At 34.2% G+C, this 12,927-nt stretch overlaps 4 protein-coding genes across 8 annotated transcripts; 2 read left to right on the top strand and 2 right to left on the bottom strand.

Moving 5' to 3' along the window:
- Positions 1-101: 101 nt before the first annotated feature.
- On the top strand, positions 102-5,174 carry mus201 (rad2 superfamily protein mus201). Of its 4 annotated transcripts, XM_076691414.1 has the most exons (10): positions 102-120; positions 630-678; positions 963-1,067; positions 1,172-1,347; positions 1,547-1,978; positions 2,048-2,264; positions 2,337-3,688; positions 3,766-3,979; positions 4,052-4,288; positions 4,353-5,174. In XM_076691414.1, the coding sequence occupies exons 3-10, from the start codon at positions 980-982 to the stop codon at positions 4,997-4,999; spliced, it is 3,363 nt and encodes a 1,120-aa protein (XP_076547529.1). In that variant the 5' UTR covers positions 102-120; positions 630-678; positions 963-979; the 3' UTR covers positions 5,000-5,174. The 4 variants fall into 4 exon arrangements, with proteins under 4 accessions (XP_076547529.1, XP_076547532.1, XP_076547530.1 ...); XM_076691417.1 differs by lacking the exons at positions 102-120; positions 630-678 and having other exon boundaries at positions 963-1,054; positions 1,172-1,222; positions 1,290-1,347; XM_076691416.1 differs by lacking the exons at positions 102-120; positions 630-678 and having other exon boundaries at positions 982-1,067; positions 1,172-1,222; positions 1,290-1,347.
- A 93-nt stretch (positions 5,175-5,267) lies between these two features.
- LOC117602640 (glutathione hydrolase 1 proenzyme) lies at positions 5,268-9,855 on the bottom strand. 2 transcript variants are annotated; one of them, XM_034320880.2, is made up of 11 exons: positions 9,650-9,855; positions 8,246-8,393; positions 8,059-8,183; positions 7,838-7,971; positions 7,521-7,753; positions 7,276-7,436; positions 6,884-7,104; positions 6,318-6,513; positions 6,066-6,231; positions 5,842-5,988; positions 5,268-5,753 (listed from the first exon to the last, which is right to left on the bottom strand). In XM_034320880.2, exons 1-11 carry the CDS (start codon positions 9,655-9,657, stop codon positions 5,565-5,567), a joined length of 1,728 nt encoding a protein of 575 aa, XP_034176771.1. In that variant the 5' UTR covers positions 9,658-9,855; the 3' UTR covers positions 5,268-5,564. The 2 variants fall into 2 exon arrangements, with proteins under 2 accessions (XP_034176771.1, XP_034176772.1); XM_034320881.2 differs by lacking the exon at positions 9,650-9,855 and adding an exon at positions 8,477-8,954.
- Positions 9,856-10,363: 508 nt separating this feature from the next.
- Positions 10,364-12,736, top strand: Prosalpha4 (proteasome alpha4 subunit). Its single transcript, XM_034320911.2, has 6 exons — positions 10,364-10,567; positions 10,792-10,918; positions 11,012-11,125; positions 11,189-11,322; positions 11,407-11,589; positions 11,662-12,736. The coding sequence occupies exons 1-6, from the start codon at positions 10,466-10,468 to the stop codon at positions 11,749-11,751; spliced, it is 750 nt and encodes a 249-aa protein (XP_034176802.1). The 5' UTR covers positions 10,364-10,465; the 3' UTR covers positions 11,752-12,736.
- EMC5 (ER membrane protein complex subunit 5) lies at positions 12,130-12,696 on the bottom strand. The gene is made up of 3 exons (XM_034320917.2): positions 12,554-12,696; positions 12,388-12,440; positions 12,130-12,318 (listed from the first exon to the last, which is right to left on the bottom strand). The coding sequence occupies exons 1-3, from the start codon at positions 12,633-12,635 to the stop codon at positions 12,130-12,132; spliced, it is 324 nt and encodes a 107-aa protein (XP_034176808.2). The 5' UTR covers positions 12,636-12,696.
- Positions 12,737-12,927: the final 191 nt, after the last annotated feature.

The raw sequence follows: 12,927 nt of genomic DNA, 5'->3' as shown, positions 1-12,927 counted from the left end.
ACATGCATACAGAATATATGTGAACAGAGAAATGTATTTTATACGCATTACGTTCCGTATTTGTGTACGAGCACATGAACGTCCACAGCTTGATACTGCGTAATATAGGACGAATATGTGGTTAGGCAAATTAACGTTCTATCAGCTTAGTTTTTACTCTATTGCAAATATAATTTTATTTAAATAAACCGATGGACAGTACTTTTAGAAATACATATTATGTACACCGTGAATTTTTTGAAAACAATTATATATACATTCATATTCCGTAATTTATTAAACATCTATTGATAATTTTATTATGTTTTCATGACGTTTATACGAACAAGTTTTATTGTAATTTAATATTATTCGCGCAGATAATTAACAAATCGGTGCGGTTACGTATGATATAGGGACAATAATAAAAAAATAATCAACCCTTTCAATATATAAATAAATGTGTCATTTTATAGGACTGATTTGAATAAACTTTAATAAAAGCAAAATATCGTCAATAACGTTTACAAAATCTGATGAAATAAATTACAAACTTACTTTTATCTTTTTATTTTACAATGTTCAGTTTTTTCAAATAGTAGATGGAAATGTCAAAAGCGCGCATCCAAGTGTATTGTTTTTGTAATCAGCTGACCGGTGTGGTGCGATGTCTGGTTGGGTGAAAACGTATACAGTGAGGTACATATTTAATAATCTATAAAAGTCAAACGATTTAACGACGTGTAATATTAATATGTGCAACATAAGTACAAATAACGTTACTTTTATATAAATGTTAATGTATTGAAATTTCTTTTTCCCTTCTGTTATACTAATTGAGTATTTAGGTTATAAATGATTACAAACATATCTCGTTGTTAATATACAGTTATTTTAAGTTAAGGACAGAGTATGCACTGTATTACATTATATTAGCTAGTGTGATACATGCTTATTTTGCTAATTATATCATTTCTTTGCAGATTTTCCACCTGGCACAATGGGTGTTTACGGTCTATGGCGTTTACTTGATAAAACAGGAAAGCAGGTTCCTTTGGAGACACTTGAAGGAAAAGTATTAGCTATTGGTATATTTAAATATTTATATATTTATTCAAGTTGATAAACTTACATACGGTTGCATGTATTTAACTTACATTTATCTGAATAACATGCTTCTGTATATTTGTAGATATATCAATATGGATACATCAAGTATTACAGGGATATCAGGACCGTTTTGGTAATCCTAAACCTAATGCACATCTAATTGGTTTATTCTATAGAATATGCAAACTCTTGTATTACAGAATCAAACCAGTTTTTGTATTTGATGGAGGTGTGCCAATGCTCAAAAAGGACACAATTGTAAGTATATCTTTAATTTGATGCAATTAATAAATTTTATTGAATTTAACTTTCTAAAACATAGTAGGTATATACATTGTGCATGCATGTATTAATGAAACTGTACTTTTATCTTGATTATAATATTGTCTGTATGTAATTAGTTTGCTGTGGGAACCGGGTAGTGAGAAAATAGTCTCTTATTCTTTTGTGTTCACAGGCTTTACGCAGGAAGCAGAAATCTATGGCCAAGAATAAAGCCCAACAGATGAGGACAGAATTAATAAATAATTTGATAAAGCATTCTGCTGTGAAAACCGTTCTCAATCCAGGGAGTGAAGATAGTACAAGTGGCCCTTCTGAAATAGTTATAAACTTGCAAAATAAGCAACCCGAGGATGATATCTTCAAATTACCAGACGAACCAAGCACGAGTAAAACGCAATTAAGTCTTAGCGATGATTCCGATTCCGATTCGTCTGTTGAGCTGAGTCCGCGTAAACAAACAAAATGGATCGGAAACATTCATAACGTGGATGTGAGCAGTGCCGAATTCAAGGCTTTACCAGCCGATATGCGTTATGAAATCCTGACCGATCTCAAGGAAACTAGGAAGCAAAATTCATGGGGTCGTTTGCACGAAATGCCCGGGGTACTTGTACACTTTCAATTTTAAATAAACGTTTACTTTGTTCTTTTCTTAAAACATCTTTCCATTCAGGAATCACACGAATTTTCTGGTTATCAAATGAAACGTTTGTTGAAACGTCGATTAGTCCAACAAAGTTTAGAATCTGCAGAAAAGGAAATGGGTGGGAAAACACTTACATTGGACGAATTAGATAAATTATTAAAAGAACAGGGTATAAATACTACTGGTCAGAACTGTACTTATCGTGTTGCTTCGGACAGTACAACTAGACTAATTTATATCAGTGGTATGTTATAGATGTTATTAGTTTTCATATTTCAATTGATTGTTTTTTATCTTCATAATTTTCATGTTTCAGATAAAAATGCGTATATTAAAAACAATACCAATGATGTTAATTCAAACGATGAGAGCGATACAAGTAACACGGATAAAATTGATACAAATAGTACGGATCAAAGCGATACGAATGACACGGGTAAAATCAATACAAATAATATAGATAAGATTGATACAAGTAATGCTAACAAAATCGATGAAGTTGTAGCTAGTTGTAGTAAAACTGTATCAATTTGTGATGATATGAATGAATACGAACTTAGCGATGAATGGGACAACGATATTGAAATAACGATGGAAGCGACCAGTAATACGGAATCGGAAGTAGATTTGAACGAATCGCGACCATTACCGAAAAAATATTTTGGTAAAAATGTTGCGAATCCAGCTTTGACGTACATGTTAGAGTATAGTGGATTACCGGAAAAACAAATTCTTCATCTTCTTGAACAGAATAAACAGGACAATCATAAAAAATGTACTAATGCATTTGCAATAGAAGACTTGGAGAAGAAAGATAATTTATTAAACATGCAACGTTTAACCTCGATAACCGAAGATAAAGAAGAGAATGCAAAACTCGATTCTACAGAGATTATAAAATCACTTGATACACCGAGTACAGAATTATCTAATTCAAACACAGAAATGAATATCAACCTTCCATCAGTGATGGTATCAAATATTGCAAATAAATCCGAAGTTAAGTCAACAGAAGTAACTATAATTAATTCAACGGATTCAGATACGGATGATTTTATAGAGATAGATGATAAATCAATGTCAGACATGGATACTAGTATTAATAAAAGCACTTCACGCGGAGGGTTTGAAATACAATTTAAATCCGATGAAAAAATCGAAAATGATATGTTTGCTGATATATTTGAGGCGCCAAGCAGTGAACCGAATACGAAAATAGATTCACAAGAGTTATTATTTAACAAATTATTTGAAAAATCGATGGACAAATTGTTCAACAAACGAGAAACAACCTTGAATTCAATGGAAGAAGAAATTAAAGACAAACAGTTGCCCGATATCAAAAAGATGAATGATGTCGATGTACAACCCATGAAAAATGATACTAATGGTACAAATGTAAATGTACAATTAGAAAAAAATGAAATGGAGGAGACAAATGATATGGAACATACAAGTGAGTTTAAAACGGATACTGCGCAAGATAATACAGATGAATCTGTACTAACCAATGTAATAGAGAAAACAAGCCCTATACCTGTGAACGAAGACGAGTTATTATCCTTAAAGGGACGTCTAGAGGATGAGCAAACTGAGTTAATGGCAAATATCGGTAAATTCGAGAGGCAGGGAATCGACATTTCTGATCGCATACGGACCGAAGCTCAGGTACGTTTAAATCATATAATTTCAAATAATTACCGTGCTTTTCCAATGAAATATGATAACAATCATTCATCGAATAGGAATTGCTACGATTATTTGGAATACCATACATTGTGGCGCCTATGGAAGCAGAGGCGCAATGCGCATACTTGGAACAAATCCAGCTCACCGATGGTACAATTACAGACGATTCGGATATTTGGCTATTTGGAGGACAGTGCGTTTATAAAAATTTTTTCAATAATAATAAAAAAGTCCTTCAGTTTTGTTCAGGCGACATACAGCATCATTTTAGTAAGTTAAACGTCTTTCTGTTAAACGCAGAAGGTATTCGAAAGTTTGAGATAATTAATAAATGTCTTCTAGAATTGACCCGAAACGAAATGATACGACTTGCGCTTTTAGTCGGTAGCGATTATACTACAGGTTTAAACGGCATTGGACCTGTCACTGCCTTAGAAGTATTAGCAGCGTTTCCATCAGGAGGTGACGACCTGTTGCAGGGTTTAACAGACTTCTGTTCGTGGGTGGAAACTGGTAAAGTCGCAGCTCCCGGGAAAGCGGGTTTGCGAAACAAACTGCAAAACTTAAAAATTCATAAAGGTATGCGGCAATTGTTTTATTGTTATACGTATTTAAGTTAGATTTATTATCATTTTCTACATAGGATTTCCAAGCCAGGCTGTGGTACAGGCATATCTTTTCCCAAAAATAGACGATTCGAAAGAATGTTTCACTTGGGGTAAACCTAACATGGTACTGTTATACGATTATACGAAAAGAAAATTTGCTTGGGACAAAAGCAAATTCAATGCAATTATGACACCGGTGTTGAAAAGATTAGAAGAAAAGAAAACTCAAAAATTAATAGATATGTATTTCAAGTTGCAAACCGTTCCACAGTCGATTGAGATGACTTTGAGTAAACGAGTACAGAAAGCTGTGCAAAGATTAAACAACGCAGAGAACCCAGAGAATCCAGAGAACCCTGAAACTACAGAGGATACTCGACAAGAAGCCCCGAAACGGAAGTTGAAAGCTTTGAATGAAGGCCGAAAGAAAAAGAGAAGCGAACCATGTGGCGATGATTCCAATAAACCTAAGATTAGTCACGTTGCTGTTAACAACGATAAAAATGTCGAAGAATATATACCGCAAAGGGAAAAGGATAAAGCGAATGCTTTAAAGAAAAAATTACACGCAATCGAAGTACTTAGAAAATCAAAACAAGGATTATACAAAACTAAAAAGGTAAAACGTTGCGTAAGAAAAGTGAAAAAGGAAGCTGAACTTTCTGAAAGTGATAGTTCGTAAATCATTTAATATAATATTATACACGATAAAAATTAGCCATCAGATTCTCGTATCGATGACATTTGATGAGCATGTTAATACAAACGTGGAAAGATCAAGCAACGGTATGAAGTATACTCAAAGTATTACATTTATTTATAGATCTCTTATTTTAAATACATTTTTTTTTTATAACTGTTTCCTTTTCTAGAAATATTTATTAAAAAGTTAAATACACGAAATAATGTAATAACAAATTCAACAATTGAACCTAATGTTACGTTTAAAACAACGTACATCTATTCTATTAGTAATCATTAACATCTCTATATTGTTCCTATTCTATTAATACTTTTTGAAATGTTTATTAAACAGACATGAAAAGGTCACTCTGTAATTTCCAACTGGGCGTGTAAAATTGTACCGCCACATTCTTCAGTAATCTCTCATTGGAGTCTTACTACTTAACATTGCTGGTTGATATGGTATCTCGCATAAACTAATTAAGGACAGAACGTCGGTCCTCTATCCTGATTCGTTTCGCTCATGCGTTTCGTTTCGTCCATCAATAATAATTAACGATCGTTTAAAAGCCTGCAGTTCTTCCTTCTCTGCGAGGATCCGAGCTAGCAAATATCTTTCCATTTTCTCTGGTTACTGCTGTGACAGCGCTTCCAATTCCTGAGAAAGTGGTAACGTTATGACCGATGCTAGATAAATATTGTAACACGTCTGGAGCAAAGCCTTTCTCGGTTTGAACAGCCATTGGAATTAGCTGCAATTTTAATTAATTTGTAATTAAGATCACGTTGCGTGGTCAGTGATGTAATAGCATTCATATCAAATTACGACTTTCCATTTACCTGATGATGAATTCTGTTCGCGTCGATCGCCTCTTTTATACTGTATCCTGACCAAAGATTTAATGCCATTCCCGTTGCGACTGCTGTCGTAATTTTTGCGCCGCCCGCGGCACCGATTACCAAACGAACATTTCCGCTTTCATCTACCTTTAGAAAGAAAAGAAAAAAATTATTTGTATACGCGATACATTCGTCGGATACGAAAGTTACAGCGAAACGCTTACAACTATCGCTGGGCTCATAGAACTCAGCGGCCTTTTCCCAGGTTGAATAAAATTCGCCGGCGAAGGAGGTAGATCGAAGCCATTGGTTACGTTCGGTGAACTAAAGTCATCCATTTCATCGTTGAATATTATTCCAGTCTTTCGTGAACGTATCATCGCGCCGAAACTGTGAAATCATGATACAACGTGTAATATAAAATATTCCATTCACGACTTCGATTAGATAGCATAAATATAAGGGGCTTAACGTACACCTGGTTTATGGTGGATGTTACGGACACAGCGGAACCGTCAGGGGCCAAAACGGAAACGTGACATGTTCCGTGATCTTCGCGCAAAGCCGTGACAGCGCCGTAATACTTTGGATCGTTACTCGTTTTATCGCTTTTTATTTTTCTTCGTATCGTATTAGCATACTCGGTAGACGTCAAGTTGTTAAGTACAGAAGCTGAAAAGATTGCGAACATTTCAACGTTACGTTCTGAAAGATTAGCTAAAATGCGTGGCACACGTGCAACAAGTTAAATCGGTATAATTTACGTCAGGAGCAATTAATAGGAAATATTCCAAGTTATCGATCAGACCCCGAAAATAATACGGTTTTCAAATTATCTCCGATATCAATCCCTTATCACAAATACCAGGCATTCAATAAGCTCGTAATATTTTTGAACAGAAGAAAATTAAACCGACGCTTATCACGCATGTACTTATCTGATACAATGAAGCATTTTTAATTCCTTTGTTGTTACAAATGTATATTTTATTGCGTATAAATATCCCTGCTGACTATGAGATAATATAAAATGTCGACTTACTAACGTTAACGTAAGCAGGATCACCCAACTCTGTCCTCCTGGCGTAAGCCCATTTAAATGTTTCCACGAAATATTGCCACATCACCCGAACATCCTTGTTCGGTACCAAACCGTTCAGCACGTTCATAATGAAGGTTAAAATCGCCCCCGAGCCCGGTGGCGGTGCAGTGTACATGATCAAATTTCCAACCTTGGATTCGATAGGGTCCATCCATTTTACTCTGCAACGAGTTCAATGTATTCTTTCAGTTTTTAATACAATATTCGTCGTGACAAAAGTAGACTCTAGTCCTAAGATGGTCCGGAAAAATCTGCCCCCGGAGGGAAAAGTGTTGGGTATTTTATAGGAAGGTGAGAGTTATCGTGAGTCCAGTGCTCGAACACCGACAAACCTGTAATTTTGTAAATCTTCCTTCTCGATGATTCCATTGAAGGCCTTTAACTCCTCGACCAAAATGTCCCCTATAACGCCGTTGTAAAATATATTTGGTCCGTGCCTCGCGATCAATTTCAACGTCTCCGCTAAACGTGGCCTTTTTATTCTATCGTCTACCTAACAGCGAGCCAATTTCCATCGTCATCGATAAATAAATAAAGAAATGGAGGGATGAATGAAGAAATAAAAAAACGTGTTCACCTTCCAGGTTGAATTGGTAGCAGGATTTATAAGAATCTCTGCCAAAGATTCTTCCTCTTTAATCAATGGTTCCTTGCTCTTCAAATAATTAGCCAGGTAATTGTTTATGCGCGATCCATTGTGGCATAGAGAAATGGTAGGTTCGAACAATTCGGACCACGGTAGTTTCCCGTATCTTCGATGTGCTTCCCAATAACCGAGGAGTTCGCCAGGCACAGCAACCGCTAAACCGCCTATTGTAAATGGTATCAGTGTAACGCGCGTGCATTGACGAGATACATTCCTTGTCGATAAGAATATAAAAGGTAATGACATACCGCGCAGTGATAATTTTGAGTCACCTTGGAACATGTCTTTGTCCGCCTTGGACGGGGCCGTTTCACGCGCGTCCAAATAACTCGCCTTCTTTCCATCCCAAATTGTCATTAAAAATCCACCACCTAATCCCATACTAATCGTTCGAATGAGAAACACGGGAAATGAAAAATGTAAACGAAAGAATTATGAGAATCTGTTGATTATCGAATTAAAGAATTACCTGTGCAAAGAGGCGACTCCCTCGCACAGAAGCGCAGCTATCGCTGCATCCACGGCTGAGCCGCCCCTGATAAGCATATCCGCACCGATTTGGGCGCATTCCTGCCCGTTTGTCGATACCGCTCCCTATAAAATAACATTTATTTTGGTGATCGTTCGATCAACAATTAGGATAATCGATACCGTACCTGTTTATAAGTACCGCTGTACGAGTTACTGTCCGAACCCTCTCCATTTGCTGAATTGTTAGCGAGTAAAACGATTATTATCGCTAAGACCACGGCTAAAATTATAGCGATGCTCACCCCATATATTAGGATCTTCTTTTTGCTTAGTCTGCATAGGAAGGAATGATTGAATTAATCTTCGAAACGAAGGAACGCGAAAACAGAATATTTTGACGATAAATCTTTGAATACTTTTTAAGGTAATTCCTTTTAAGCCTCTCCAAATAGAGATTGTGTATCGTTGAAAACAAGATGCACAACTACTTCAAGTTTATTTACAGTCGATCTTTTCGACTGATCGTTCTGTGCGATATCATGGAAATTATTTTTTGCAAATCAATTAGTCTCTGTGCAAAATAATGTATTCAGCTGATTCGGTCGATAATTACGAAACGATAGCTTTAAACCTGTTATTCAATGTAAATTCGTTTAATTTAAATTTCGATTCGAAAAGAACTATACAGTGTTATTTTTGCGAAATGGTAATCGTCTTCTTCCTAGTCTTAACGAATATCTTGATGCAATTTATTAGAAGACGTAGAGGCGCGTGGCAAGCGCCTGTATCGCTGACACGATTAACTCGTTCCTCGTCACTTTCGATTACAGTTTATCCTTCGAATAGAATAAGTGACAATTATTGTGACAATAATTGTACGCGAAACAATGCAATCTATAAAATTACAAATATTTTTTTTACATCCACCGGGTGAACTGTATAATATTTTCATAAAAATTATTAATACAGAAAGGAAGAAAAACTCGATATTATAATTCGAATTAATTTTCGATCCGTCTGCGATATCAGTGATTACGATCAGGTGAAAATGATACGTCTACTTAGTTATCTACCTAATTTACTTTGTATCTTTCTACGGATAGTATCTAAGAATATAACACTTGTAAATCAGAGAAATAAGATTTAACAACGATTCGTTGAGATTCACGTTTGCGTATAATTTTGCAAGGAAATATCTTTTATGTAATGCAATTGATCTCGAAGACGAGGTAATAGTCAATGATGCAATTGTTATCGGTCAATTTCATTTACAACCGTTGTGTAAAATGTACAATCACGTAGGTAACGTGATTGTGTTGAAGAACTTCACTGTCTTCGCGTTCTAATAAATTAACTGGGTGTAATATAGCGTGTAAAGGCACTTAATTAAATAATCATCGAACGTAGCACATTTGCGTGAAAAATTATTTAATTTTCGCACTGTTACGCGCAACTATGATCGATAGAGATGATGCGCCAACGGTGATGATCCTACACTATGGTCCATCAAGCGGAAAGAAAATCCAACGAAGAAAAGTCGTTCGTAAAACGATTTAGATAAAGCGTGAGGATTAGAAAACTTTACCAACCCGATCATGTTGCGTGAGCAAACACGGCACTGAAGAACATTAAACCTTGACTAAACGTTTCACCAAGCCGATCGTTGCCTCTTATACTGGTTACAATACAGATTCTATTTGTTCATCCCCACTACTCTTACACATTCGCAACATTAAATTCAATCAGTTTCTTCGAGTATTTTCAAAATACTATTTTATCATCTTTTTTAGGTTTTTTTAAACCGTAATTTCTTACACTTTCTCCCCTGTACATGGAACGAGTAAGCGAGTTCCTTTTTATGCATATATACGCTTACTTAAATCCTGCATCACTGCTTTTGCAGTCTTTTTAGTATTTTCTTATATTCGCTTCTGTTTCTAAACTCAATATACCTTACTGAAATCTGCGAAATGCAATTATAAATGTTATAATTAATGAGCGATTAAAATCTTGTGAATTTATTGCTAAATATATTTACATTTTCTTTTCAAACGAAATAGATTCTCACCTGGAAATCACTTCTCTAGCATTTTCCGAGTGACAAATTTTAAATTCTGCATGTATTACATACCGCTTAAGCCATTCCTTTAATTTAAAAACTGGAATATGTAGAGATCGATATCTGAAATATCCTTTTTTTTCGTAAAATAAAGGCAATGTTCCATGATCCATCATAGAAAGATCAATTAAAAATCAAAAAGAATTAAGTTGCATTTTCACGTCACGTTACCCTCTACCGGTAAGACGTAGAATCAGTGCTGCGGATGAATAGCAACCTCTTTGAAAAACGGCGAAGTCATTTTGTGTGTTAAGTAGTTCAATATAATTTTTAAAAACTTAAAACAATGACAGCAAGATACGATAGGGCGATAACAGTATTTTCGCCTGATGGACATTTACTTCAAGTGGAATACGCGCAAGAAGCTGTTAGGAAAGGTTCCTCAGCGGTACGGTGACAAATTATACTTAACCTGTTTGGTGTTTGCAATCAACTTTATGCCGTTTTCTATACACTTTTATTGGATTAAGTACATCTTCTTTTGGATGAATGTTTCTAAAACGGCACTTGATTATACTTGAATTGTAAAATTAAAGTAATATTTGCATGTTGAAATGTAAACATTCATTCATTTTAAAAAAGTATGTTTCAATAAATTTCAATTCATTTCAGGTTGGCGTTCGTGGTAACGATGTAGTCGTTTTAGGAGTTGAGAAAAAATCTATTGCAAAATTACAAGAAGAAAGAACAGTTCGTAAAATATGTCTTTTGGATGATCATGTTGTAATGGCATTTGCAGGTTCGATCTCAGATAAATTAGATACAAAATATCAGATTAAGGATTAATTTACTAGTTCATCATCCTTTAATGTCAATCATTTTATTTCTTAAGGCTTAACTGCAGATGCAAGGGTATTAATTAATCGTGCACAGATAGAATGCCAAAGTCACCGTTTAACTGTAGAAGATCCTGTTACATTGGAATATATAACTAGATATATTGCAAGTGAGTACATGTATTTTATTATTCATATGAGATAATTGAAAATAATTTATTAATTATCTGTAGGTTTAAAACAAAAGTATACGCAAAGTAATGGTAGAAGACCTTTTGGAATATCGTGCCTTTTAGCTGGGTTTGATTACGATGGTATTCCACATTTATATCAAACAGAACCCTCAGGCATTTATTATGAATGGAAGGTATATTTTTTTGCAGAATATTTGTTACTTTGAAAAAGAAAGAGAAACACTAAAGAAAATTATTCTTGATTTCGTTTTGTAAAGGCAAACGCGACAGGTCGAAGTGCTAAGACTGTTCACGAATTTTTGCAAAAGTATTACACGCCAGAAGAAGTAGCAACAGAAAAAGGAACCATAAAACTAGCTATTAGAGCATTATTGGAAGTGGTACAGTCAGGGAAAAAGAATTTAGAAATCGCGGTAATGCGGCGTGGTCAACCATTACAGGTATAACTTCTACACCTGTTTTCTTATTTATACAAAAAACTACATTACTTTCAAATGTTTTTTATATTGTAGATGTTAGATTCAGATACTATCGGGGATTATGTCACCGAAATTGAAAAAGAAAAAGAAGCAGAAGCTGAAAAGAAGAAACAGAAAAAGTGATGTCTTTATATAGAATTTCACTTTTATTATTCATTCATTGATGATGTTTTGCATAAAATAAATATACAACACATGGGTGAAAAAAAGAGAAACGAAATTATCATATTCCGTTTATTTGTATTTTACTGCTGTGTTTAAAAATTATATGTACATTTACACATATTTTTAAATACATGATTTAAGGCTAGCAATGCAGAGGATTGCACTTTCCTTTATTTGTTATCTACATTATGATAGAACTAATAATAAATATTCAAATTGCAAAGCTGTCATAATGTTTTATTTGTTACTTCATTTGCAATTCTCTATGAATGTATCATGAGTACATTAGTTTTTTACAAAAATTACATTTTGAAATAAATATTACTAACACAAGTGCTATTGTGAATAATATGGAGATAAAGATCTTCCTCGATGACTGAACATTTGGAATGATGGAAGATTTCTTAACGTTTCCCAAGATTTATTTTCCAGATCAACTACTGCTCGGATCTCTTTGAAATCACCCGCAATATACATTACGCCATACATAACCATAAATAAACTGACAATACCCTGTATTAAAATCTAAAGAAATAACATTATTCATTAGTAATTATGAACTTTATATAATTTTTAATGTTATTTGATACTTACATCTATTGGTAAAGTAGTAAATTCTTGTTCGGTTATTCGTAAATACGTACGATCTATAAGAACATTGGTTCCACGAGATTAGATTAAATATCAAACGTGAAACATTATAATCTCGTAGGTATTCTACTGCAATTAAATAAGATTTAAGTATACGAATAATACATACGTTGAGCTGCTGAATAAGCTGCATGCAATATCGACATAAGTCCTATAAATGTTATAAATTTATGTAAAGTTGTGGTAGGCATTTTAATGACTAAACATGAATTACAGCAATTCGGAATAATTTAACCCTTTTTAATAACTCTTATGTCACTGATATTAACATTTTTAATAAATAAGACTCATTTTCATCTACAAAAGAACAATTATTAAATTAATAGCACTCTTGTATTGATTACTACTGAATATTAATATTTTTCCCGATATTACAATTGTTTTGAATGATATAAAATGAAACCTTTATTTTACAGATGTACAAGACTTTGTTTTCGAGGGGTAATGATTTAAGGGGTCCTAAACACCCCAAATGAAAGAGGT

This window comes from Osmia lignaria, chromosome 12 (assembly GCF_051020975.1).
Source record: "Osmia lignaria lignaria isolate PbOS001 chromosome 12, iyOsmLign1, whole genome shotgun sequence".
In the NCBI taxonomy this organism is placed as follows: Eukaryota; Metazoa; Arthropoda; class Insecta; order Hymenoptera; family Megachilidae; genus Osmia; species Osmia lignaria.
The sequence above is the reverse complement of the archived record's forward strand: the minus strand, read 5'-3'. Positions and strand labels throughout refer to the sequence as shown.